The following is a 24,303-nucleotide window of genomic DNA, read 5'->3' as shown; positions in this document are numbered from 1 at the left end:
CAGGTGGAGTAATCCTGAAAGATCTGGAGCTCACACCCAGCTTTATCAGCTCCCACACTCATAGCTAACATACAGAAGCAGTTGTAAATATTCGAGGTTAATACTCAGGAGTTACTTGACCTTTGCAGGAGTGCATCTGCCTGTCCTGGAGCCTGTCTGCAGCTGGCAGCCACTGCCCTGCAGCCCTCCTGCTGCTGCTGCTGGAAACACTGGGCTTTGAGCTGATCCATAACAGCCAGGCTGATCCAGATTCAGACTCAGTTCTGGGCTTCGTGGAGTTGTGGGGCACTTTTAGACTTACACATGTGAGTTTGGAATACATGCATGGACTGATACCCTTCACTTTGCAACAGAATTGCTAAAATAAATATGATACGATGGGTTTGAACTAATCAGTTTTTGTTTTTCTGGACAAAGATGGTTATTGCTCAAGCAAAAACTCTCAGAAAATCTGGTAATAGCTCGTGTCACTCAGGAAACAACAGAGACACTTTTCCTAAATAGAAATACTTCAGCATAATATAACTTAATAAAAGTCTCATACAAACTAGGTTAGATTGGGAGTATGGAATGGCCACTTAGCAGCAAGCTGCAATTGAAATTGGTTGTTGCCATCTTGCAGCAGCTCCTGAAACTTATAGAAAGATTGGAAACCTCTCTGTGTCTTTTGAGAGCAACTCCCCCAAACTGGGTTTCACTGGCACTTTGGTTTGGTGCCACAGCTCCCTTTTGACATTTGCTCTCATTTATGTTTTTGGCAGCCATGGCAAATGGCTCTTCTGACCCTCATTATCAGTTCCTGGAACACAATGGCCTGATGCAAAATTAGGACAGAGCCTTGCCTTCCCCTCCACCCCTTGTTAAGGAGCTCTCAGGACGCATACTCAGGGATGAAGCCATGCCCCCTCTCCCAGTCACTGTACCATGAACGAGCCTTTGCTTCTCGGGCTTCCCTTCACTGTCCCCTCTCGTGGGACCATGCATGAGACACCCGGTGCCACCAACTCCCCCAGAGGTGAGGAAGGTGCTTTCCAAAGCCCAGCTGCCACCACAGGGGTGACCATTCACCACCAGCCCAGGACCTCATCCCCTGTGCTCATCACAGCCTTTGGCTTTTCCTTCCCACCCTTCCTGCTGACACCTTTCACATTCCGGGGCTCTGTGTCCCACTGGTTCCGCCCTCCTTGTCAGACCTCTCCTGCTGCTGCCTTGGAGCCAAACATAGCCAGGGATGAGGAGGAATGGCTCCTGGGGGTACCTGCAGCCCTGCCTGGGGTGGGTGGAGAGGGGCACAAGGGTGCAGCCATGACGTGACTTGCCCCCAGCCCTGCTCCTCTTGTGGCAGAGATGGGGTCTGGCCCAGAGGCACCAGGATAACCCTCAGCAGCTGGCAAACACACCCAACCTCCTCCTGCCTAAATCTGGGCAGTAACAACCATCCCCTTGCCATCCTCACCTCCCCACATTCCCTGCCCAGCCCTGGGAAGCTCGGTGTAACCACATATGGCTATTAAACACAATTTCTTTAGTTGTCTCCTCTTTAGTGATACTGTGGGTGGCATTTGGCAGACAAATATTATACATTACAATTTTCACCTAGGCATTGTGAGAAACTATTGGCTGGATTGGGCCAGAGGCTCCCTTGTCCAGGTGGTCCACACCTGGACCTGCCGGAGGAGGTGGGGGCAGCTGAGCTGCTCTGCTACTTCTTGTCGTTCCTGCTGACAAAGGTGAGGAGGTCCACGGCTGTGACCACACCAAACACCATCTGCTTCATGAGGGAGCTGCCATTTCCACTGACTGGAAGCACAGAAAATTCCAGCTTAGTGGCAAAAAAAATACAAAAGAACATCCCACCCCCACCAGCCCCCTCACCACCGCCATGTTCCAGCCGTGCAGAGGATGCTGTTCATTTATTAAAAGAAAACCTTAACAGGGACAGCGTCTGTCTGAGCTCTATCTCCACAGAAATGACTGATGAAGCCTCAGTCAGGTTGCTGTGATCACACCAGAGAGGTTTTTGCTGCAAATAATGCACCTTTCCCAGAGCAGGAAGCTTAATTTCCCAGTTGTTTTTAGCCAACCTCTGTTCCAGTCCTGCTCCTATCACCACAAAACTTTTTAGAGCAAACTAATGAGACTCTCTAAAAGCAGCAGTGAGGCACTTTTCTACTCTGTTCTCATAACATCCTACACCACCGTTAATGAAACAGCACTTCAATAATTGTTTTAACTGTCTGATAAATGTTTTCTTAAATAAAAATAAAACTAGCCACCAGAGGCCAAACACAAGATAAAATGCAAGCTCCAAAGGTGTGGGAAGAAAGTAATAAATAAGAGGGTAACTGTGACAGCATTAAAACAGCAGTTCTGGAAAAGAAGGTGAGTGTTGTTTGAAAATCAGAGCAAGAGGTGCTGCAGACAGCTGGCTGCTACTTTTTGGTGGGTGCCACTTAATTTGCTGATACCTTTTAATTTATATCAAAACGTGATACAAAAGAGGTGTTCCTTATTTTATGATAACCTAGCTGAGAAAGGAAACTCTGCCTGGCATTAATTTTGGTGACTGAATTGGAAATGTGCATCAAAGGTAATTTTGAGTGGCAGGTTTTTGTTTGCAACCTGCTGTGGGAACATGGATGGACTTGCAAGCTTTGGAGCTGATGGGGCTTCGGGGAAGCAGGCCCTGGAGACGAAGGTTTGGGATGTTTGGGCATGGTGGGTTTTGGAGGCCCTAAGTTGAGCAGGCAGCCCCTTGCTGGCAGTGTCACCCCCTGCTCACCTGAGGGATGCTTTGCATGCTCAGTGTGTAATCCCATCCAATCAGCATAATTACACCCTTCAGCTCTAATTCACAAGACCTAAACGTGGGTCTTCTGACTGCTTTTTCATGTTGATCACTTCTCCCAGCCAAGGTCAAATCTATACTTCTGGAAGTCTTTTGGTGTAATTGTGCTGGAAGGGTGTGTCAGGTCAGATTTGCTGAGCAGCACCTGCCACCACACCTTTTTTGGGTCAGAGGAGGAACAAGGGGTGATCCCTGCTGCCACTGATGTGTCAGCAGCCCTGATGCTGCTGCAGGTGACTCTGCTGCGTTGGTTTGCTGCACCATGGGGAAGGTGGCTGTGCAGTGGGTTGAGAATAAACCAAACCTGCTTTAATGGTGCTCCCAGACTGGCAGAGCATCCGTACACCCAGCCATGGCCCAGGTAAGACTCACACATCAATGCCCCCAATGCCCCATGCCCCAGGGCTTGCTCACGGCCCGACCCAATTTGTCTCAGCTTTCTCAATTTACAAGCCTGAATTCCACCCAGGCTTTACCTAATGTGGCCAAATGCTCCTTCCAACCTTGTCCCTGGGCTACAGAAGCCTACAGAGGTCCCTAATTTCCTCCTCGCTTGCTTTGCCCCCCTCCCCTCATCCCTGGGGTGTCAGAAAGAGACATGGGTGAAGAGTGGGCAGTTCCAGGGCTTTGCAGAGCAGAAATCCCTCCTGCAGAGGCTCGGGGGCTGCACAGGTGCAGCAGCTGCACTGACACCTGCCATGCTCAGCTTGAGAATTTCCCTTTCCCCTCTGAAACATTTGTGCCAAGCCTGTGGAGAGTCCCTGCAGATACCTACACTGCATTTGCTCGTGTACAACGATAGCAAAGTGGTCATTCTCCAGGATGCAGGAAAGCCTCCCGAGGCTGTCCTCCAGGCCAATCTAAACAGGACAAAAAGTGACATTGAACATTTTACTTCACCTGGCAAAGGCTGGGCTCTGATTTGTGCTGATTCCCCAGCTGGATGAAATCCCCTGTCAGCATAGGATTGGGGGTGGACATTCCCACACTTGGCTCCTGGTGTGAAGGCTCCCATATCTGAACCCTGCTGGCTCAGCAGAGTTTTTACAGGTGCTTGTTCTTACTTTCATCTCCAAGATGTCACCATCGCCCTCCCCACCTCTCTCGGCCTTCTCACCGACCTCTTCTCCCAGCTCCCCTCACACCCCAGGGTGGTGGTGGTGCACCTCTCCTCTCTCCCTGTCCCCAGACAGAGGCTGACACCAGCCCCAGCCTCAGTGGTACCTTTGAGAACTGGTCGTAGGTGACCTTCGTGACAGGGTCTGAGAACTCCGCGCTTCCAGCCAGCACAGAGGTGAGGGTGTTGCTGAGGGTCACCATTCCCAAAATAAGCCTGTAAGGGAACAGGGAGTTTTCCAGATGGTCAGACCTGAGGTAGAACACACGTTTTATGTAGGGGCTGAACTGCTCTGGTTGAAGTCAGTGACTAAATTGTTGCTGCAGTCAATGGGAGGCACCAGGTTTCTCCTCACTTGAGCAGGACAAGAAAGTCTTTGTCCTCACCAAGCTGTTGGTTTCACAGTAGTTAAAATGTGCTATTGCAGTCTAGGACTCAGCAGCTGGGAGCAGGAAAACCCATGGATTCCCCAGTTGCTTATTTGTGTGGGTTTCCCCCCAGCCCTCACCGCTCCTCTGGGCTCCCCTTGCCTGTGCACTGATCCAGCATCTTCTGAGTTTGGTGGGCACTGGACTGGGCTTTAACTGGCTCCTTTACAGGAGTTTTATTGATGAATCTTCACAAGGAGACAGAAGATCTTTTTAAAAATATGCATCAGAGTCCAACACAAGAGCCCCTACTCTGAATCAGTAAATGGGACTTCAGCTTCATCAGATTTTTCTGTGTGAGTGCCCGTCTCTGTAGGGAGCAAAAATAGTTACCCTGACTCAGCAACAACAGGAGCTTGGTCATATCCCTTCTCCTGGAGGATCTCAATTGCCTTTTGACAGCTGACTTCTGGGAGGAGAATGAGAGGGGCCGAGAGATTCAGTTTCTGCACCTTGATGTTCCACCACCTGTTGAAAGACAAATGGCAGCGCCGAGCTGTGGCTCTGCTGCACAGCTGTGGCCTTGAGCAGGGGGGCAAGGCCAGAGGAGATGAGGGATATTCTGTCTGCCTGAGAAGCCAGCCCCACTCCTAAGCCCAAAGCAGAAATGCCACCATGGCCAGGTCTTGCTGAAGCCAAGCTTTCCCTACGCCCAGCGTTCATGCAACTCCAGAGGCAGGGCTGAGACCAGCAGCTGGCAAGGTGCTGAGCGGCCCTGAATCCAAGGAAGCTACTGGGGGCTTCACTTCAAGCTCATAAATGGGTGACCTACCAGTTCTACTCCTTTGGTCTGTATCCTTGGTCCTCACAAGGCAGCATTTGCAGCTCCTGCAGGAGAGAGCCTGGCAGAGATGCTCGTGTGACTTATGAGGGACAAGCTGAGCTTGTTCGTGGGGGAACACAAGCACCTCCCAAACATCTCAGACCTGAGTCCTTGCAGAAAAGGCAGGGCAATGCTAGAGCCTGGAAGGGCCAAGAGCAACTCTAACCAGACATAAGAGGCCTTGAAAAGATGTGTTGAGTTTTTAGGAAATATTGTAAAATAACTTTTGGTAAAGGAGCAGTTGATATCGATAATACCTGCTGTCTTTGAAGTGAAACTAAGAGCTTTTCTAAACAACTGGAATTTGCCCAGCCACATCAACTGGCATCAGCCATCAGCACTTTGCCTGTGAGTCCCTGCCTTGAGGGGACTCTTTCCCCATGGTGTCCATGGAACAGCAGAGTTGTTTATCTTTTGTGGCCAGCAGCTCTGGAAGGTGAAAATTTCCTGTCCCCTGCCTGAAAAGATCTGCAGAGCTGTTTAAACGGGGGCTTGCTACGACAGGGACCCACCTTCCCAGCAGTCTGATGGTCCTTTGAACATCAGATGTGGAGTAGAGGGAGGTTTTCAAGGGGTTTAAGTGGCCTGGGCTGCCACGTGGGAGTGGATCAGCTACTTTGGGACAGAAATGGCTCCTTTATAGACTTTGATTGGAGAGCTGAGAGATAACCACTCAAAAGAGAGGAGCTGACATTACAGCCTCCCCAGAGGGGTCTGGACTTAACTGTGTTTTTTCTAAACACTAAAAGAGAACCCTTTCCTTTGAAGATAATGATTTCCAGACTCAGAAAGCTGATTCCCTTAGCACAGTTTATCCCAGCAGAGGCTGTCTTACCAAGGCTTGTGCTCCTGGACTTCATTTAGGAACCCATTTTTTATCATCCACTTATCGTTCACAAATTTGGACCTGGAAATCACCAACAAAGAGCGAGTGTGTGAGGCTTCCAGAAGAAGTCGTGCTTTGTTTCATGCACCAGACCACAGCACTGCCCCCAGGGCTCCCATGATTTTGCAGCTGGCTGCTCTCAGCCCCTTTTAAGGGCAACAGGAGCATCGGGTGCTCAGTAATTCTTTGAAGCATGCCAGCTATTTGCCTTCCTAACTTTAGGCATGCACGTTCAGAAAGTGCAGCTTGGCTGAGTCCTGCTCTGTGCAGTAAGTCAGTGACAAGAGGAAATAAACCCCAAGTGTCCCAACACCCAGCCCCTGATGATTGCCACGGTGATGTGCTGTTTCTCCCTGTTGTTTATTTTGCTTTTTTCCTGTGATCTGCCCGACAGAGACTCCCAGCTCTGGGCTCACTCCGTGTGCCTTGCTATCAGATTTGTTGGGGTGGTTCTCCAGAACCCCGAGCACCTGGGTTCAGCTCATGTCACAGAAGGCCGTGGGAGCTCCCACCTGGATGCTGGAAAGCAGGGGAGGAAGCAGGACACTCACATGTAGTTCCGGATGGAGTCAGGCAGGATGACCACGCAGCGCTGACCTTCCTTCAGCTCCTTGGCAGCTCTCACAGCCACGGACATGGCACTGCCCGAGCTGCCACCTGGATGGGTACCAAGGAGAGGGAGACAAGTGTCAGGGCTGCCCAGGGAGCAGGGCCACCATCCTGGTGTGGGGAGCACAGGCTGCCCCAGCTAAGGGTGCAGAGGTGGCACCTTATGAGATGGTGGTGGCTTGGGACGCTGGGATGGAAGGACAATCAATCCGGAAGCCTTGTAGGCTTTAGGGTCAGGCAGAGGTAGGGATTGATGGGACCCGTTCATATGATGGCTCTTGGGTGTCTGAGGCAGCATAAAAGTCACCTCATGAACTTCATGAACCACTTCTTGTGGTGACTCTGTGGGCAAACCAAGGGCTGGAAGGTCCCATGCGGGCACATTCAGAACACGCTGCCCACACCGCACCCTCCCTTTGCATGAGCAGAAGACCACGCCAGTTCTAGAGCTTCTGGCTGACATACTTGGCAGCCAAAAGATTGGCTTTAAATGCACTGTAAAGACCAAAAAACCCATGAACATTACATTCATGCTTGGAATACCAGGCCAACGTGATGGGAAGACTTAAGCGCTCCCCGTGTCTGTGTGCACGCATGTGGTTTGCTGCACGTAGGGAGAGCAGGCCCCTGCTTTAGAGAGGCAATTCTTCCACCACTAGTCTGAGTACTGGAAGTCAAACACGTTCCACTATCTGTGTGCCAATTACACACTGCATTCGAGGCAGCACGTATTTTACAGCAGGTTAATTATCCCTGGGTCACATTTTTCAAACAAACGAGGAACGGCCCTGAAAGATGCATTTCAGGGAACACGAAGTTGTTCAGAAATTATGGTTGAGTTCAAACAAGTGGTTTCTGTTGAAACAGTGACTCCGTGCCTGCTAGGTTAAATCAACATTTAAGTGTTTCATTACATATATATAGCCTGATCTTTTCCAAAACTCCCTGGATATGAGTGCTCAGGGCGTTTATCAGCTGTAACTACAAGCCTACGTAGTGTCTGGTCCTGGATGCAAACCTGTGTCTGTCTGCTTGGTGTCAGGGAAGGCAGAAAGCACGCTGATGCTGTGTGGAGGATCTTAGGGTACAGGCAGGGTTTGTGTGAGGGCACTTGTTCATTTTGGGAAGTCAGTGGGATCACTTACAGCTTGTTGGCACAGGGAGAAATACTCAGTAAGAACATCTCACACTTTCTTCACTTTCAAACCCTCCTGGTCCAAACCTGGCACCTCTGGTGTGTCAGTGACACCGAGCACAGCCTCGCAGAGCTGTTGGCAGAGCCCACCTGTCCTGCCCCAAGCCCCACTAATCCTCCCTCCAGCCTGTGTAACTCTACACTGCCTGAAGATCCAGTTCCACTGCAAAAGTGCTCCAGTAAGAGGAGAATTACTGCTTCTATAATTATTGTGGCCAATGAGTCAGACCCCAGACCAGACTCAGGGACACACCTCTGAAGTCTGCAGTGACCGATGCACAGCCCGAGGCTCAGCCTTTCAGCCCTGCTGACCCAGCAGACACAAAACACAGAGGGCACCTACCCTGGAGCGTTTTGGTCCCAAAAGGATGAGGTTCAGAGGGCTTGTTAAGAGAACAAGCTCTTGTGGCTGGTGCTTACCACACAATAACCCCTCCTCTCTGATCAGCCTGCGGGACATGAGGAACGAGTCTCTGTCGTTGCTTTTGTACCACTGATCAACCACCTGAAGGGAAAGCAAGGAGGATGAGTTTTGGCAATGTCATTTCAGGCTGCCCCGACCCTCTGAGGCACACCATGGTGCTGTTGCCCATAACATCTGGCAGCTCTGAGCTGCCTGCCACACTTGTTGAAAGCATTTGTCAGGGCATCCATGCTCTGGAGGGTGTTTGTTGCTTGTAGACACCCACACCCTTCCAGCCAGCACTCTTTCCTTGGGGAGTGAGGGATGCCTGACAAGTCCATAGTCAGGATGTGGAAGAGGGAGTGGTGTTCACAATGTCCCAGGCCAGACTACACGAATGGTTGAGATTTTGCCAAAATGAGATCCAGCTACAAGAATCAGCCTGGGATATTACAGGTGACAGCTCTACAGGCATGTGCTGACAGCAGGGATGAAGTTAACCCCTGGAAGCAGAAAGGGGTCTGAGGCTGTGAGGGACCTTTCTAGAATGAGCCCAGGGCAACACAGGCAGCCTATGTTAGGGATTTAAAGCTCTGTGCCTGGTAGCAGCTGATACACTGAGAGGGAACTTGACAACAAGAGGGATGAGGTTCATGATCTGCTGTCTTACAGGGCTTGGATCTTGTCTTCCAGCCTGTGCATGGTGCAGGATTTCTGCTGTGTGTGGTGCCTGAGGCAGAGAAGGCTCAGGAAACAGCAATGTGATGAGGAGCAGCCTCAGTGCAGACATCTGTGTGATCACAGCCAAAGGGGCACGCTCTGAATGCTGGTGAGGTTGAGCAGAGGAGGCTCACACTGTGTTGTATGCCTGCTTTTCTCCTCTATTTACTTGCTCCTTGTGGACCACTTACAACCAGAGTTACTCAGAGAGATGCTCCCTGCTGGGGTCCCAATCCCACCACCACAGCTTGTAGTGCACTGGGAAGATGTGTCAGGGCCACCACACCTCTGGGCTGGGGAGAAGGCTGAATGCAAAGCCAGAGATAAGGCAGAGGCCCCTCTTCACATGGTAACTCACTGATCTGTCGAGGACAGTGGGGATGAAGTCGTGCCCAATGCCCTCCACCTCGATGGTTGTGGTGTTGGTTGTGTTCATCTCACTGGGCAGAGCCACGATGGAGCCATCAGGGTCCACACCAATGATCTTTGAGGGAAGGATATTTTATCAAACCAAAATGGGAATCCAGAAACAGCCAAACAAAAAACTCATAGGAAAAATTACCCACACCCTTACCAGCATTTTCCTTCCCATAATATTCATTAATCTTCCTAACCACTGGCAGCACGGAGAGCTTCCAGGATAAAAGGGTGCTGTTTTTCACTGTCTTTTTAAATAGATCCTAGGTAGTCTTCAGCTGTTGCAGAAGTGACTGGTGGCTTAAAATGTTATCACTCTCAAGGTGTTTGTCATCACCCCTTTGGCAGAGCCTGCCACTTCCCAACCCTTAGGACACTGCCAATGCTCCTGAATCTGCTCTAGGGTGAAGCCAACCAGCGAGCTCCAACCTGTGGAAACCCGTGGATACAGACATCCTTTCTGGATCTAGTTGTGCTGGCTGATGGTGACACCTCCCTGGCTATCTACAGCTTTGTGTCTGGCCTGAGGTTGCCTCCCTCAGCACGCAGCTTAAGAAGGGATGGTGATGCTGCTCTACGCACAGCTGCACACAGCCAGGGAGGCAACCTCACATCCCAGCCCTCCAGTGGTGGGTCCACACCTCTCTGGTGGGTCTGGGATCACTCACACACTGACCAGACCAGAGAAGCAGCGACTGTCATGCCTCCAGTCTGCCTTGAAGCACGAGCTCTGCAGGATGAGCATTGTGACTGATGGCAACCCTAAAGCATGGAGGGTTTTGCAGTGGCAGAGAAGCATTTGCAGTGTGTGCTCCCCATAGTGTCCTGCACAGGGCAAGGCACCAGACAGGGGGAGATTTTAGTAGGGCTGTGGAAACTTTGGTCTCTAAGGCACCTGGATGGGTCTAGGTCAACCTAAGCATCACCAAATTGCTTCCAACAAAAGCCACGATTACTGTGAGCAAACAAATAGGTGGAGACAACAACTGCTCCCTCAGGTGAGCTGTAGGGTTAGGCAGGAGATGACACACAGTAACAGGACAAGGGGAAATGGCTTTGAGCTGAAGGAGGGTAGATTTAGATTGGATATTAGGAAGGAATTCCTTATTGTAAGGGTGGTGAGGCCCTGGCACAGGTTGCCCAGAGAAGTTGTGGATGCCCCGTCCCTGGAAGAGTTCAAGGCCAGCTCTGAGCAGCCTGGTCTGGTGGAAGGTCTCCCTGCCCATAGCAGGAGGGTGGAATGGGATGACCTTTAACGTCCCTTCCAACCCAAACCATTCTGTGATCCCATGAAAAGCCTGGCAGTCCTGCCTCCTGCCTTACCTTGCACTCCGGGCACTTCTCCTTCAGCTTCCTGGCAACACCAGTGATGGTGCCTCCTGTGCCAGACCCAATCACCACCATGTGGACCTTGCCTGCAGGTCAGGGGAGAGAGAGGCTTTCAGGGACTCAGCACAGCTCCCAGCATGATCTCCCCTTTATTCAGGCCCCTGTGCAGGTGCAGAGCCTGTGTCCACCAGAACCCCATGTGAGGGAAGGTCAGGCAGAGGCCATGCTGGTGGCCAAAGCCTGGTCCTGTGGAGGAGTTTGGATGAGCTTGCAGGACCTGAGCGCAGCTGATCCTGCCTCAGAGCAGGGAGATGAAGGCGACCTCCAGATCTCCCACTGCAGCACTCCATGATTTCTGCATCTTTGGCATCTACTGAGCAGAGGCAACAGCATGAAGCTGTGTCGGGAAGGTTTAGGTTGGATATCAGGAAAAGGTTCTTCACCCAGAGGGTGGTTGGGCCCTGGAACAGGCCCCCCAGGGCAGTGGTCACAGCATCAGCCTGACAGAGCTCAAGGAGTGTTTGGACAACACTCGTGGACACATGGTGTGACTTTTTGGGTGTTCTGTGCAGGACCAGAAGCTGGACTTTGATGATCCTTGTGTGTCCTCTCCAACTCAGGACATTCTGTGATTCTGTGGTTTAAGGCGGAGGGAATAATCTCAGCACATCCAGCCCTTTCAAACCACACCAGGTCAAAGCAAATCACACATGTGACTATCACTAACAGGGACAACTTTTCAGCCTGTGTTGGCATCCACAGTGGAGGGATGGCTGAGCTCTGCCCTGGCACCTGCCGTTGTCAGACGTAGCCCCACTGGCATTGCTGAAACTATACAGATTTAGGACTGGTAGGAGCAGAATTGGAGCCTGACCTTCAAAACCTGATGCTGCAGCTGCATTGGGAAAAGGGGACCTGCAATCCACGGCTGGCAGCCAGCTGGAGCAAATCCTAACACTGTAGTGGAGAGAAGGCTGGGACTCTCTTGTTCCTGTTGACACCTGACTGCTTCACTGCTCTGATAACTGCTCTCCGGTTAAAACCCTCGAGTCCTGTTCTCATTTTACAGTGCTCCCACAACTGGCAATAAATTTCACTCCTATCTGCACAGACATGGACTGGGATAGTCCTTTATCCTCCCCCAGCCCTCACTTCCAATGTCACCAGTTTGTGAAGTTTCAGTCGGTTTTGATTTGCAAATGAGCGTGCTGGATCAGATGCAGCCTGCCATGCCCTGGTGGATTCATATTCCCCTGTAAGGCCTCGTGGGACATCTTGTGTTCCCAGCTGGCAGGTCACAAGACGTGTTGTGGCCACCAAGAGACATGTTCTTTCCCCTTTAGGTACAGCCTGAATTTCTCAAGCCTCTGGTCTCCTCCCCCAGGCTTTTGCAATGGGAGGGGACAGCCGGGAAGCCCTGCAGGCTGAGGTGTATCTGGAGTGGATTAGGAGAGCTTGCTACACCCTGCATGTTGGTGTTATTAAGATAATATTGCCTGCCCCTACAGAGGCCCTTTGGGCTGTTTCTAGACATTCAGGTCAGTAAATGATGTAAATTAAGCCTCTCAGAGAGGGTTACAGCCCTCTGCACGTAGAGGCAACAGCACAGACGGTACCTTCACACTGCTCCAGGATCTCCTCAGCCGTGGTGTCGTAATGAGCCAGGGGGTTGCTCGGATTTCGGTACTGTTTATTCCAACAGAGAACAGCAAGAGTACCGTGTGAAGAGCAGGTCAAATACCAAACCAGCAATAGCTCCTGACAGAGCTGTACCCAAAACATGCAGCTGCCCCCTCCTCTCCTTGCTGAGGGGGAATCTGCCACCCCACCAGAACAGGTCACAGGTATTGCTCCTGCTTGTCCCTTTGGGACAGATTTCCATGCACACTTGGGGTTTTTCCACGCTGGAAGGTTAAACGTGCCCACAAACACTGATTCTCCAGCACTTGGTGCCCACTAGGTGGGGGGATGGTTTGGAGGCTGGGAACTATGGGCTGGAGTAGCTGTCCTGATCATGAGCTCTCATGCACAGAGGGATTTTGCACCCCATGTTCACACCCATGGACCAGGCTGCTTCTGCAAAGCTCATTCAGTCTTTAATGCCCTTTTTTCTTAGAAGGAAGGAGCTTCCCTGACTTTCCTGCAGTCCAGGGGGTCCTTACGCAAGGGTCAGACCAAGTGCCCTCCTGTGCAAGACCCAGCACTGCAAGAACCTCTGGCATGAGTCACCAGGGTTTGCCCTTTACAGCATGAGCTCTATTTTTGAGGCAGAACAAAGGCTGCTAGCTAGGCATAAAACTGGGGGGTTTTTTTCAGGTCAAAGTTAAATCTGAAGCAATTTGAGGAATCTTTGAATTGTGCAAGAAAACCCAGCCTTGCCCACATCCAGGCTTTGGCAGAAGTGTCTCAGGTTTGGAAGCGTCCCTTATTTTGTTTCTGTCCCCCTGTGCTTTGCAGAGGAGCGATTAAGTTTCAAATGTCATCAAACACTGACTAAATCTGCCTCTGGTTCCAGTTTGAATGAAGCCCCCAAGCACAGGCACACTTGGAGAACACCTTATAAACTGTGTTGGGAAAAAGTCGGTGGAGGGACTGCGTTTACCTGATCCAGGATGTGAGAGTTTGGGATTTCACTTTTCAGCTTCCAGGCAACACGAATGTTGGACTCAGGGGCATCAAAGCGGGTGCACGGGGTCCTCACAATTTCAGCACCCACTGCCTTCAGAATATCGACCTTTAGGAGGGAAAAGAGGAGATGCAACACAACTGATCCCCCACAGGGGTGGTAACCCGAACCTGCAGGCTCAGGGCAGCACCAGATACCAGAGCAGCTTTGCATGCAGGAGACATTTATCATTTGGAGATACAATGCCCAATTCTGGACTGCGCTATCTCTGACATGCTCCTGGCACCCCAGGGCCTCCTGCCTGAAGCTGGCACATGGATTCAAGCCTGGCCTCTTGCCCTGTCCTACTTGGAGGGCAGGCTGGGGACAGGGCAGAGGGAAGTGACACTGTGCTGCTCCTTGGTGCCAGGGGAAAAGGGCACAGGGGGAACTGGATAGGGAACAGTGTCTCCCGTGTGCTGGGATCTGAGCCCCAGCATGCAAAGGGGACATCAGAAAGCTGGTTTTGCCCAAAGTCCCTTCTCTTCTCTCACCAAGCACAAGGAAGGAGCAAATCGGCCCTAGGGTGTCTCCTGTGGGAGGTGTGGCTGTCAGTGAGACAGGGGGAGTGTCAGGGCACCTGGAGATGAATCCCATGGCAGCTGGAGGTGGCATCTGATCCAGACTGAGCTTAAGTGAGATTTAGGTAGAAATGAGGGTGACACTTTGGAGAAGGGATCATTCTTTAGCCAGGTCAGGGTCCAGGTCTGGTTTCACTGGCATGAGTTCAGCTAAGCAGTCTGTGAAGCCCTTGGCTTGCCAAAGGAGGGGTTTCTGCCATCTCCAGAATGGTGATTTTACCTGATCATCAGCTCTCGTGCAAGTGAATCCACTTCTACCACCTTGAAAAAGCAGCTCAGGCAACTCTAAATGTCTCCAGGTTAAAGAAAACCATAAAGACATAGTGAGGCCAAGTGACCTGTCAGATGTCAGAGGGGAAGTGAGCAGAACTGGCAGGAGAGCCCTGGCACCTGCCTGCCTCTCCTTCTGACCCTTCACATGCAGCAGATCCTGCTCCGTTTCTCTGCAGCCACACACCGTGTTTGGCTATCCCCCCACCCCATCTGCACTTCTGACACCAGACAGTCACCAGGCCATCACAGGCTGCTTTTTTCCCCTCAAGAGGCACTTTCTAAATAGCAGCTGTGGCAGTGGGTGTGCAAGGCTCAATGGCCTTTAAAGGAGAGGGCTCCAGGAAGGGAGAAGCAGAGAGAGAGAGGGAAGGAGATGGTTCCCAGCTGTAGGGTAAAACCATACAGAGCTCTGACCTTCTCCGTGCTCATTTTCTCGGGCAAAACGATGATGCAGCGGTAACCCTTCAGTGCAGCCACCAGTGCCAGCCCAATCCCTGCGTGGTGGGGAGCAAAGGGAGTTGGTTGACAACAGCATTTGGCAAGAGTGACTGACGTGCGTCCCTTCCTACGTTCCTCTCTCCTGAATGGAGCCATGAAATGCTCTCTGACAAGCCACAGGTGAGGGCAACCTCCATGAGCCTCCTGGGATGTGCTGGGAGCACCAGGAAGTGTGGGAGGATGTGCTGACAGGCAGGTGGGGCTGCAGCATCCCTCCTGCTTGCAGGAGTGTACCAGGGTGGCACAGAGAGAATGGCAGGGCTGGGGAGAGCTTCCCTCCCCTAACCGAGGCTCAGGCCTCTTCCTGTGTTTTTGGAAACACAGGAGAGAGGTGATTTTGCTTCAGGAGTGCCTTCCCCTCCCCCTCAAGCACTGTCAGTTGTGGGGGGACGGACACACAGGACGCTGCACTTGTCACCCTGCGGCCAGCAGGCAAAGGGCAGCTCTGCTCCGATTTCACCGGGGTGATGGATGGAACCAGCTGCTCCCAACTAGGGCAGGAAGGTGAGGCAGCAGGAAGGAGCAGTGTGTCACTGCCAGGGGCTGTAGGGAGCCTGGTGCCATTCCAGATGCCCTGGGCAGGCAGGCAGCCAGCGTGATCCACCTGGGACACAGCTCTGGGGGAGCATAGATGCCCTCACCTCATGTCTGGTGGTGGCTGGGGTGACATAATATGGTGGGGTGACAAGTGACAGTGACAAGGGCAAAAATCACATGATTTCTCTTCCAACCCATCGGGGGAATGGTCTCCGGGAACCTCTGAGAATTCAAAAGCTTCCCAGCCTGAAAACATCCAGGGTTGCCCCAGCTCCTGATGCTGTCTGCTTTACCACAAGGGAACCTTCCAGGCACACCTGTGCAGGTGTAGGACCCTCGCAGGACCCTCAGGAATTTCAGCAAGGAGGCATGCCAGCATCCCAGGATGCCCATGGCCACCAGGAGGGGAGCTGAGGGAAGGATGGAGCCAGAGCTGACCTTGTAACTGCAAGTGCAAGAGCTTCTCAAAATCCCTGCTCCTCAGAAACACCACCCTGCCCAGTACCCAGGGCACCCCTGCCCTTCCCACCTGTGTTTCCTGAAGTGGGTTCAATCAGGGTGTCTCCTGGTTTGATGATCCCAGCTCTCTCTGCATCCTCCACCATCCTGAGGCCGATGCGGTCCTTCACGCTGCCCCCGGCGTTGAAGTACTCGCATTTTGCCACTGGAAAGGGAAAGAAAGGGGAGAGGTGCCTCCATCAGGCACCAGCTCCTTGCTCCCCCAGGCCTCACTGCAGTTCTAGGACACCTATTCCTCCTCTGCAGGACGGTCCTTTGCTCAGGGGAATGCATCCGCCATCTGCTTTTCTGGGATTATCCGTCAGCATAACCCACGCAGAGTCCTTCTTTCTCCCAAATTTCCTCCACCCTGGATGGGTTTGAAGTCAACCTGGTCAGCCCAGGATGGGTTTAAAATCAACTGGACATAGTCATTGCAAGGTGGGAGGTCTTGCACCGGCACAACACTCCTTGTGCCCTGCCTGGAGGACTCTTCTGTGGGCAAGGCAGTGTCAGGGCTAGCAGCAAGGTCTCGCTGTCTATCCTGGGGCATTGAAGTTTTTAATAGATATCTAAGAGGTCACCTTTTGCAGGGGTGATCCGTAGTCCTGACTGGGGTGCCATAAAGAAAAAAACAAACAATAGAAAGAACATTTTCAAGTGTCAGACAAAATTACAATTTTTTTCACTGAACTAGCAACAAACCAAGTAACTTTCCAAGGCATGTTCAAATTGCAAGGCACATCTTGGTCCTAATCAGGGCCTCCACACCACAGGATTCTTCTTACCAAGGCTTTGATGAACATCTGCAACTGAAATGGTGCTACTGAGCTCTGTTTTACGGACAACAGGGAGAAATGGGAACTTCCAGGGGTCATTCATTTCATCCTAACAGAGACAGCTGCCTGAGGCTGAGAAATCAGCCCAATACCTGAGCAGCCCAAACGCGAAAAGAAATCTTGTGCTCATCATTACATTTTATAATGCACAGTGCCACAACTTCAGCTGCACAGGGATCCCTGGAGGCACAGGGATCCCTGGAGGCACAGAAAATAGCAGGCAATCCCGTCCAGCTGTAGCTGCTTCCTTGAGGCAGCTGTGCTGCAAGTATTCCTGTGTTTGCTTGGGAAGAGGCTCGGTGCTGACACAGCCCTCAGACAGGACCGTGTAGCTGCCCTGCCTGTTCTGCTCTCCTTCCCCTCCTGTGCCAGGGGAGGGAGACACCATCCCAGAAAATGGGATCTGCCCAGCTTTCCCCGCACCTAAAGCCCCTGCCCCAGCCAGACATCCCCCAAGCGACAGGCTGCTCCAGAGGTGGACCAGGCACTGCACATCTGTCTTCCCACCTCCACCAGCTCCCTTCCATGGTCTCCTACCGTCCCCTCGGGGCAGTGTGGGGCAGCGCAGTGTAGAGGTTGCAGGGCTGGTGGCCCAAAGATCCCAGATCCTGAGATGGGATCTGGTGGGAGAGCCCAGCACGCTCCATGTGTCCAGTGCTCAGTGGGGTCTGGCTGCCCTGTGGATTCCCAGCTGCCAGACAGGACCACGAGGTTCTGCTGTGCCCTTTTGTTAAGGGTGAGTGCTCAGCAGGTCTCTCCTTACTCAGCTGTGTGACACCCGTGGCACTTTCTGCCTTTCTGCCCAGTTTGGATTAAATTAATTATTAGGGTTAGAAGTTATAGGAAAGGAGACTGAAAAGTCCACATGCACAGGTCTGGTTTTGTCATCCTTGTGATTGTTGGGGACCAGTGTAAAACCAACCCTTCCACGAGACAGCACCAGTGCTATGTTAACATCTCCTTGGGGAGAGGACTTGGATCCATCTCCAAATTTAGCCCAGCTCTGCTCTGAGCTTATGCTGCTGTTATCTGGGAGGAGAGATGCCTCTCTACCATTAGCCCCCTGCTCACCACTGCTTGAAACCTCCTGTTTGGTCCAAGAAATGACTGTAGTGTAGCCTGATAAGCAGGAGAGCCCAGCACGAGCCACATCTGGCCCCTGTGCTTCCTCTCACAGAGCCTCTTCTGAAGCCCCCCTCTAGCACCACCCCTCACCCTCACCTCGTGGCATGCAAAAACCTGCTGGGAAGGGGACACTCACAGAGCTCACACTTGAGCCCATAGGACTTCCCAATCTTGTTAATTCGGACCATTGGGGTGCAGCCAATTTTCTTGAGGATATTGGGCAAGATCTTCTTTTCTTCTGTCCTGAAGCAATGCAGAAAAAAAAAGAAGTCAAATCAAAGCTATTGTTATGCAACGTGAACCAAGAGAAAATCTGAGTGAGGTTTCAGCAGCTTTATCAAGGCCACCAAAAGACACCCCAACTCCAAGAGAAAAAGTCCCCATCAACAATTAGTGGCACGAGGAGTTAGTTACAGTTTTCCATCATGAGTTGTTAGCTCTTTTACATAAATAATAAGCTGATTAATTTTAAGGGTTGTTCTGAAATGCCTTGTTCTGCAAGGCCCTAGGCCAGGTCTAGAGTAAATGAGAAGATGCTGGCAAGCCTTTGGATTTTATGCCATGGGTGAGCAAACCAGGAGCACAAGGCTCCTCCTCTTTCCTCCATCCTACCCAGCCCCACCTCTGCTTCCCACATTTCCAGCTGCCTCTGGGCCAAGTGTTGCTGGCCAGGACTCCCAAACTTGCAAGGAGGGCTCCAAGTCATTGGAGAAGCCCAAATCACAGAGGGTTCTGGAGGTTTTTTTGCAAACAATTGAACGCAGCTCTGTGATCAGTGAAATCCAGCTGCCTGGATTTGCCAGTCGCTTTCAGACTCCAGCAGAAGCCAAGAACCACATCACAGCAACTGCAACCTGAAAAAGGCATGTTTGCCCAAAACATCCCGCCATCCATCCAGGGAATTCATGTCCTTGAGCTCTTTCAAAGACAGAGGGGAGAGACTGATGAAGATCACAAGCATAGGGCCCCTGGTCACAAGCCAGCACATCTCTCTCCCAGTGACACCCCCCCATTCCCTCACTGCTCAGCTCTGCTTTGCACAGCTCTCCCCTCCTATCATCCTTTGACCCCTGAACCAGAGTTCTCCTGTTTCCTGTCACGGGCAGGCAGGTGGCTGTGTGCTGGCAGGAAGCCCGTGTGGTGCAGGGGTGACATGCTGGGTTACTTAGAGACCTCACACCCCTCCCTCCAGCTTTTGGCAGTGTGATACAAACACCTCTTGCCCTGCACGAGTACAGGGGTTTAGTGAAGGTCTTTACTACCAAGAGGAACCAGCCTCCTTGCATCTCAAGCCCAGAAATGATGGGATGTGCTGTTGCCTCTCCCTCTGTGGGAAGCATTTGCAGAGACATCGCAGCCTCCATTGAGTGAGGCATTGCAAATGTGAGGCAATAACACAACAAAGGAACTTCCCTCACAGCTGCAGCCATTGCCCATCCCAAAACCATTGAAATGCTTGGGGATTTCAGTGGGGCTGAGCCACGGCACGGGGAGGCTCCAGCTCCTTTCACTAGAGCCTGGCTCTCTTGAGAGTGACCTGTGTTACTGCATTACACATCTGGATTGCATCCTGCAGATGCTGCTGTCAGCTCAGGACAGTGGACAAGGATGGTTTTCCCCTAAGATTCCAGCTTTTAGTCATGGCTTGCTATTCCTTAAGATGTCCAGGGGAAAACCAGTCCTGGCAAAGCAAGGGGTTCCTGCTGAGGTTATGGTGGTCAGAACTGGCTCAAGGGATATCAGAACTAGTCTGCCTCTGTATCTCTGAAAAGAAATTTAAATCATTAATATTCTTGCTTAAAATAGCCTCTTGTCTTATCCTTCTGCTTCTGCCCCAAAACTCTGACCTGTGTTACTGCATTACACATCTGGATTGCATCCTGCAGATGCTGGTGTCAGTTCAGGACAGTGGACAAGGATGGTTTTCCCCTAAGATTCCAGCTTTTAGTCATGGCTTGCTATTCCTTAAGATGTCCAGGGAAAAACCAGTCCTGGCAAAGCAAGGGGTTCCTGCTGAGGTTATGGTGGGTCAGAACTGGCTCAAGGGATATCAGAACTAGTCTGCCTCTGTATCTCTGAAAAGAAATTTAAATCATTAATATTCTTGCTTAAAATAGCCTCTTGTCTTATCCTTCTGCTTCTGCCCCAAAACTCTGACCTGTGTTACTGCATTACACATCTGGATTGCATCCTGCAGATGCTGCTGTCAGCTCAGGACAGTGGACAAGGATGGTTTTCCCCTAAGATTCCAGCTTTTAGTCATGGCTTGCTATTCCTTAAGATGTCCAGGGGAAAACCAGTCCTGGCAAAGCAAGGGGTTCCTGCTGAGGTTATGGTGGTCAGAACTGGCTCAAGGGATATCAGAACTAGTCTGCCTCTGTATCTCTGAAAAGAAATTTAAATCATTAATATTCTTGATTAAAATAGCCTCTTGTCTTATCCTTCTGCTTCTGTCCCAAAAACTCAATCAGATTTCACCTGGGAATCTCAGGAAGTGCAGAGATTTTTGCTACATTGGCTGCCATCTGTGGTTTACCCAGAGCAGGGAAACCAAACTGCCCCCTCCACGCACTGCTGCAAAGGTGTGACGTGTCCCAGTGTATTTCCTTCCCTGCTACACAGTGGGTTATGTTTCATCTCCTCCCCCAGCAGTGCTGTGAGGGCCTCCTCAGCCAGACCCCATTCCCAGAGCGGTGTTTGATGCCCAGGGTTGGGGGATATCTCTCCATCTCCTGTCTGGGGGTGGGATGGCCTACCCACTGGCACCACCATCGCACCCTGATGCTAAATTGTTAAAAAACAAGAATGTTATCCTGCTCAGAATGATAATTGAGGGGGGGGAAAAATCATTTTGACTGAAAAGAACCTATTCTATGCTCGGGTGCCAGCTGCAGGGGTTGCACTGAGCGAGTGCCTGGATGCACAGCTTGCTGGATCAGCTCCAGGGCTCTGGATTCCACTCCTCCCTCCTTTGTGGGCCAGACCCAGAGGCTACTCCGGGCTACCCACACGCTGGTGGCTGTGCCCTGGCCTTGCCCTGCCTGGCATGTGGTCAGGCACGACCATGCAGAGCAGTGCTGCACCTCCCATGGGCTCCAGTTCCTCACTGGCTGGAGCTGGATTCCTGCTTTACATCTCTGCACTGCAGGGACGTGTCTGCAGTTCCCCTGACATTTATGGGACAGCCTTATCTTTAGTAGCTTGGCTGTGTCTGGTTTGAAGGGTCATTAAAGTACCTCTTGTCAGGTCTAGTCTGGGCCCTCACGTCACCCTGGGAGGGAACCTGCTGCTGTGAGGACAAGAACAGCTCAGAGCAAGCACTTTTCTCTGCACCCTGGCCATTTCCTACCGATGTAAAAGCCCAGGCCCTTGTAATCTATTTTTGCGAATGTCTCTCAGCCATCTAAAATGAGATGCCCCAAACAAGCAGATGCTCTGCATAACACAGAGCTGAGACTTGAGCCAGCCACACCTTTCTGCAAAATGAAAGGGAGTGAGAAAATTTTCTTGGAGGGGAGGTACTAAGTTGGTTTTGCCACCTGGAAAATAAACCATCGTTAACGTAACAACCAGCTCCTGGCCATGACCATCCTGGTGTACCAGCAGTACTTCACCTCTGGGAGAAGGTGCTGAACTGCACTCTGAAACAAGCAGCACGGAGGAATTACTTACAAGGGAATACAGGAGTGTGGAGACTTGCTGGCAGGCGTTGCGGCTGTCCACGTGCACTTACTGGGCAAGTTGGGAAGGATCCACGTGCTGCTGTCCTGGCTTCCTGCACCACTGCCATTCATGAGGGGGCATGTCTTACTCAGCTCCTATGTGGTGGAAAGAGGGGTCACACAGACGCCTGGGAGAAAAATAGCGGCAGAAGGCAAAAAAATGGCATTTGGGTGCGAAGCCAGGCAGCTAGGAGCATCCTGCTGGCATTTCAACCACATGGATCTAGGTGGATAAGGGGGTTGTAGTGATGGAAGGAGGTTGGAAGGAGATGAACAGATGAAAGGATGTTGTGGTGAGGTGGGTGTCAGTCCCTTCTCCCAGGGAGCGAGTGATGTGACAAGAGGAAATGGACTCAAGTTGCCCCAGGGGAGATTGTACATTAGAAAAAAACTTAGAGCATACATTAGGAAAAAAATTTCATAGGAAGGGTTGTAAAGCATTTGAACAAAATTCCCAGGGAAGTGGTGTAGTCACCATCCCTGGAAGCGTTCAAAACTCGTGTGGATGTGGCACTTGAGAAAATAGACTAATGGTGAACATGGTGGTGGTGGGTTCATGGTTGGACCTGATGACCTTAAAGGTCTTTTCCAACCTTAACAATTGCTTGATTCCATGATAAAATTGCTCTTCTGGAGTGGTATGCTAGACCCCCTACATCGTCTGGGCATCTTCTCCACTGTATCTTCCTCATCTCAAAATCATCCCCTCCACTAGAAAATGTTATGTTCCTAATTTAATTATTTGGTCAAGAACAGCATTTCTCACCCTAGCAGTGAGGAACCTGCAGGTAAATCCACCCAGGAGTAGTTGGAAAATACTTTTATGGTGGTGGTGGGACCCAGAGGTCACCTCTACTCTGGCATCCAGGTGTATTAAAACTGAGACAAAAGAACCAACAGAAATAAAACAGCAAAAGGCAGCAGAGGTGCTTGGGGGCACTGAGCAACTCCCACAGTAAAACAGCTTAAAGAGAGGCGGATTCATCAGACTGGACATGAGACAAGGGGGTGGTGCTGAGAGCAGGCTGCAAATCCTGGGGGAGCTGGAGAAGGTGCATCAAATAATAAGCAACAAATAATGAGGCAGAATGGAATTACCAGGAACAACTACAGGGGCAGAGCAGGTAAAAAGTAGAGTGAGAAAAGGATTAAACAAGTTTGTAAAGGTTGAGTTCAGTAGCAGATTTTAAGCACACAAGCCCTGATGGCATCAGTGCTCTGTAGGAACGCAATTTGCTGTGCTGTTTTCTCTTTTGCTGGTTCATATACAGACAAAAGGAAGAGTCTGGGCTTAAAGTTTATTCTCAGCTCCTGCTATGGAACAATAGCAGAAACAAGGGTTAGAGGCAGATTTGGTGTGACCCCCTCTGCTCTGATCTTCTCTGCAATCCATCCACCACCGGTCTGTGCTAAGGAAACAAGCTGCATGGAGAAAAACCACGATTTTTGGCACCTGGAAGTTCCTCTTCTGGCTTGTTCTCAGAATGAATTTACCTCGATTCAGCCATTTTTGAATAAAGGGACCTTGCAGCTCTGTAGGGTCATGGATGGAGACTTGTGTCTCACTTCTGTTGATGATGAAAGCTGCTGTTAAGCTGCTTGTCTGCCCTGTCTCCCTACACCTCTGTGGGGGTGCATTTTGCAATTAGAGCTGGTGTAACCCTTTCATTACCTTTGCTGCAGCAGAAATGGTCAATGACATGATGTTGGACCTTTCTTCTGCATTTAACTTCAGATTGAGAATTATGATGTCATTTTGAGACCCCAGAGAACCAAACCAGTTCAAAGAAGAAACATCCCATTTCTAAACACAGAGAACTGCCTGCAGTAGGGCCAGACCTGCTGCCACGTGGCGAGGATGTGGGAAATCCAGTTTAGTTAGGGAGCATCATCTTCCCCCCGGCCATAAAGCCACAGCCCTGCCCCTCCTGAGTCCCCGGGCTCCCTGCAGTGGCTGTGACTCACAGTGGCCAGCACGCTGTTGTGGCTGGGCCCTGATTATCTGAATTATTTGTGGCTTGGCATATGAGCCCAAGGGCAGCCTTAATTACCATTTCTGCCATCCTCCTCCTGCTCTCCACTCGTTTCACCCTCCTGGTGAGAGTTTCTTTGCAGCAGCGTGGCAGGACAGCCCGAGCTCCGCACTCTGATTCCCTGGTGGTTTCCAAGCCAGCTGGGAGGATGGGGCTGGGGTTGGGTCCCTGAGGGCTGGGCAGTCCCTGGAACACAGAAACACACCACACCATTACTCCAGCAACATCAGAGGGATGCAACAGCCCGTGATGTGTGGCTGAACCTTCTCCTTACCCAGAGGCCCCGCAGCATCTCCGAAGATGGAGGTCAACAGTCTTGTGTTGCAACCTGGCCCCACAACTAAAGCAGACAGGGAACTCTGGTCCACCTCCCCTCTAGGCCCTGAGCCACGTTTTCTATTCCAGACACCATCCCCAGCCTGAGAAGGCAGCAGGAAGCCATGAGGGCACAGGGCAGTCACTCCAAAATGCCTTGGATCCTGCAGCCGGCAAAATCTTTCCCAGCAAACTTTGCTTCCCGGTGCTCTTCCCCACCACTGGCAAACCTGCTGCTCGTTGGGAGGGATTAAAGGAATAAAAATGGTTCATTTCCTTGCTAGCCAGGATTTGTGTCAGCCTTGAGTGTATCTCCCGAAGCAAATCTGTGTTTACCTAACGAACTAGCTGGGAAGGAGCAAAAGTCACCTGTGGGTAAAGGAGAGATAATCTGCAGTGTACCAGAGGTGGTCAGCATGCTTTCACAACTGAGGCCACCACG

At 51.3% G+C, this 24,303-nt stretch overlaps 1 protein-coding gene across 1 annotated transcript; it reads right to left on the bottom strand.

Moving 5' to 3' along the window:
- Positions 1 to 1,545: 1,545 nt before the first annotated feature.
- On the bottom strand, positions 1,546 to 23,733 carry LOC125321672 (cystathionine beta-synthase-like). The gene is made up of 16 exons (XM_048294855.1): positions 23,565 to 23,733; positions 21,464 to 21,609; positions 17,928 to 18,034; positions 15,859 to 15,993; positions 14,709 to 14,788; positions 13,378 to 13,509; positions 12,392 to 12,461; positions 10,770 to 10,861; positions 9,388 to 9,513; positions 8,327 to 8,411; positions 6,654 to 6,759; positions 6,052 to 6,123; positions 4,727 to 4,861; positions 4,073 to 4,181; positions 3,624 to 3,708; positions 1,546 to 1,800 (listed from the first exon to the last, which is right to left on the bottom strand). Exons 1-16 carry the CDS (start codon positions 23,574 to 23,576, stop codon positions 1,703 to 1,705), a joined length of 1,590 nt encoding a protein of 529 aa, XP_048150812.1. The 5' UTR covers positions 23,577 to 23,733; the 3' UTR covers positions 1,546 to 1,702.
- Between the last annotated feature and the right edge of the window lie 570 nt (positions 23,734 to 24,303).

This window comes from Corvus hawaiiensis, chromosome 2 (genome assembly GCF_020740725.1).
Source record: "Corvus hawaiiensis isolate bCorHaw1 chromosome 2, bCorHaw1.pri.cur, whole genome shotgun sequence".
NCBI lineage: Eukaryota > Metazoa > Chordata > Aves > Passeriformes > Corvidae > Corvus > Corvus hawaiiensis.
This window is presented reverse-complemented; position numbering and strand designations above follow the sequence as displayed.

Coding starts and splice junctions, on each gene's coding strand:
- LOC125321672 (XM_048294855.1), bottom strand. Junction 12,462..13,377: donor ACTCTCACATCCTGGATCAG/GTAAACGCAGTC, acceptor TGGAATAAACAG/TACCGAAATCCGAGCAACCC. Junction 9,514..10,769: donor AGAAGTGCCCGGAGTGCAAG/GTAAGGCAGGAG, acceptor CTTCCCTCAAAG/ATCATTGGTGTGGACCCTGA.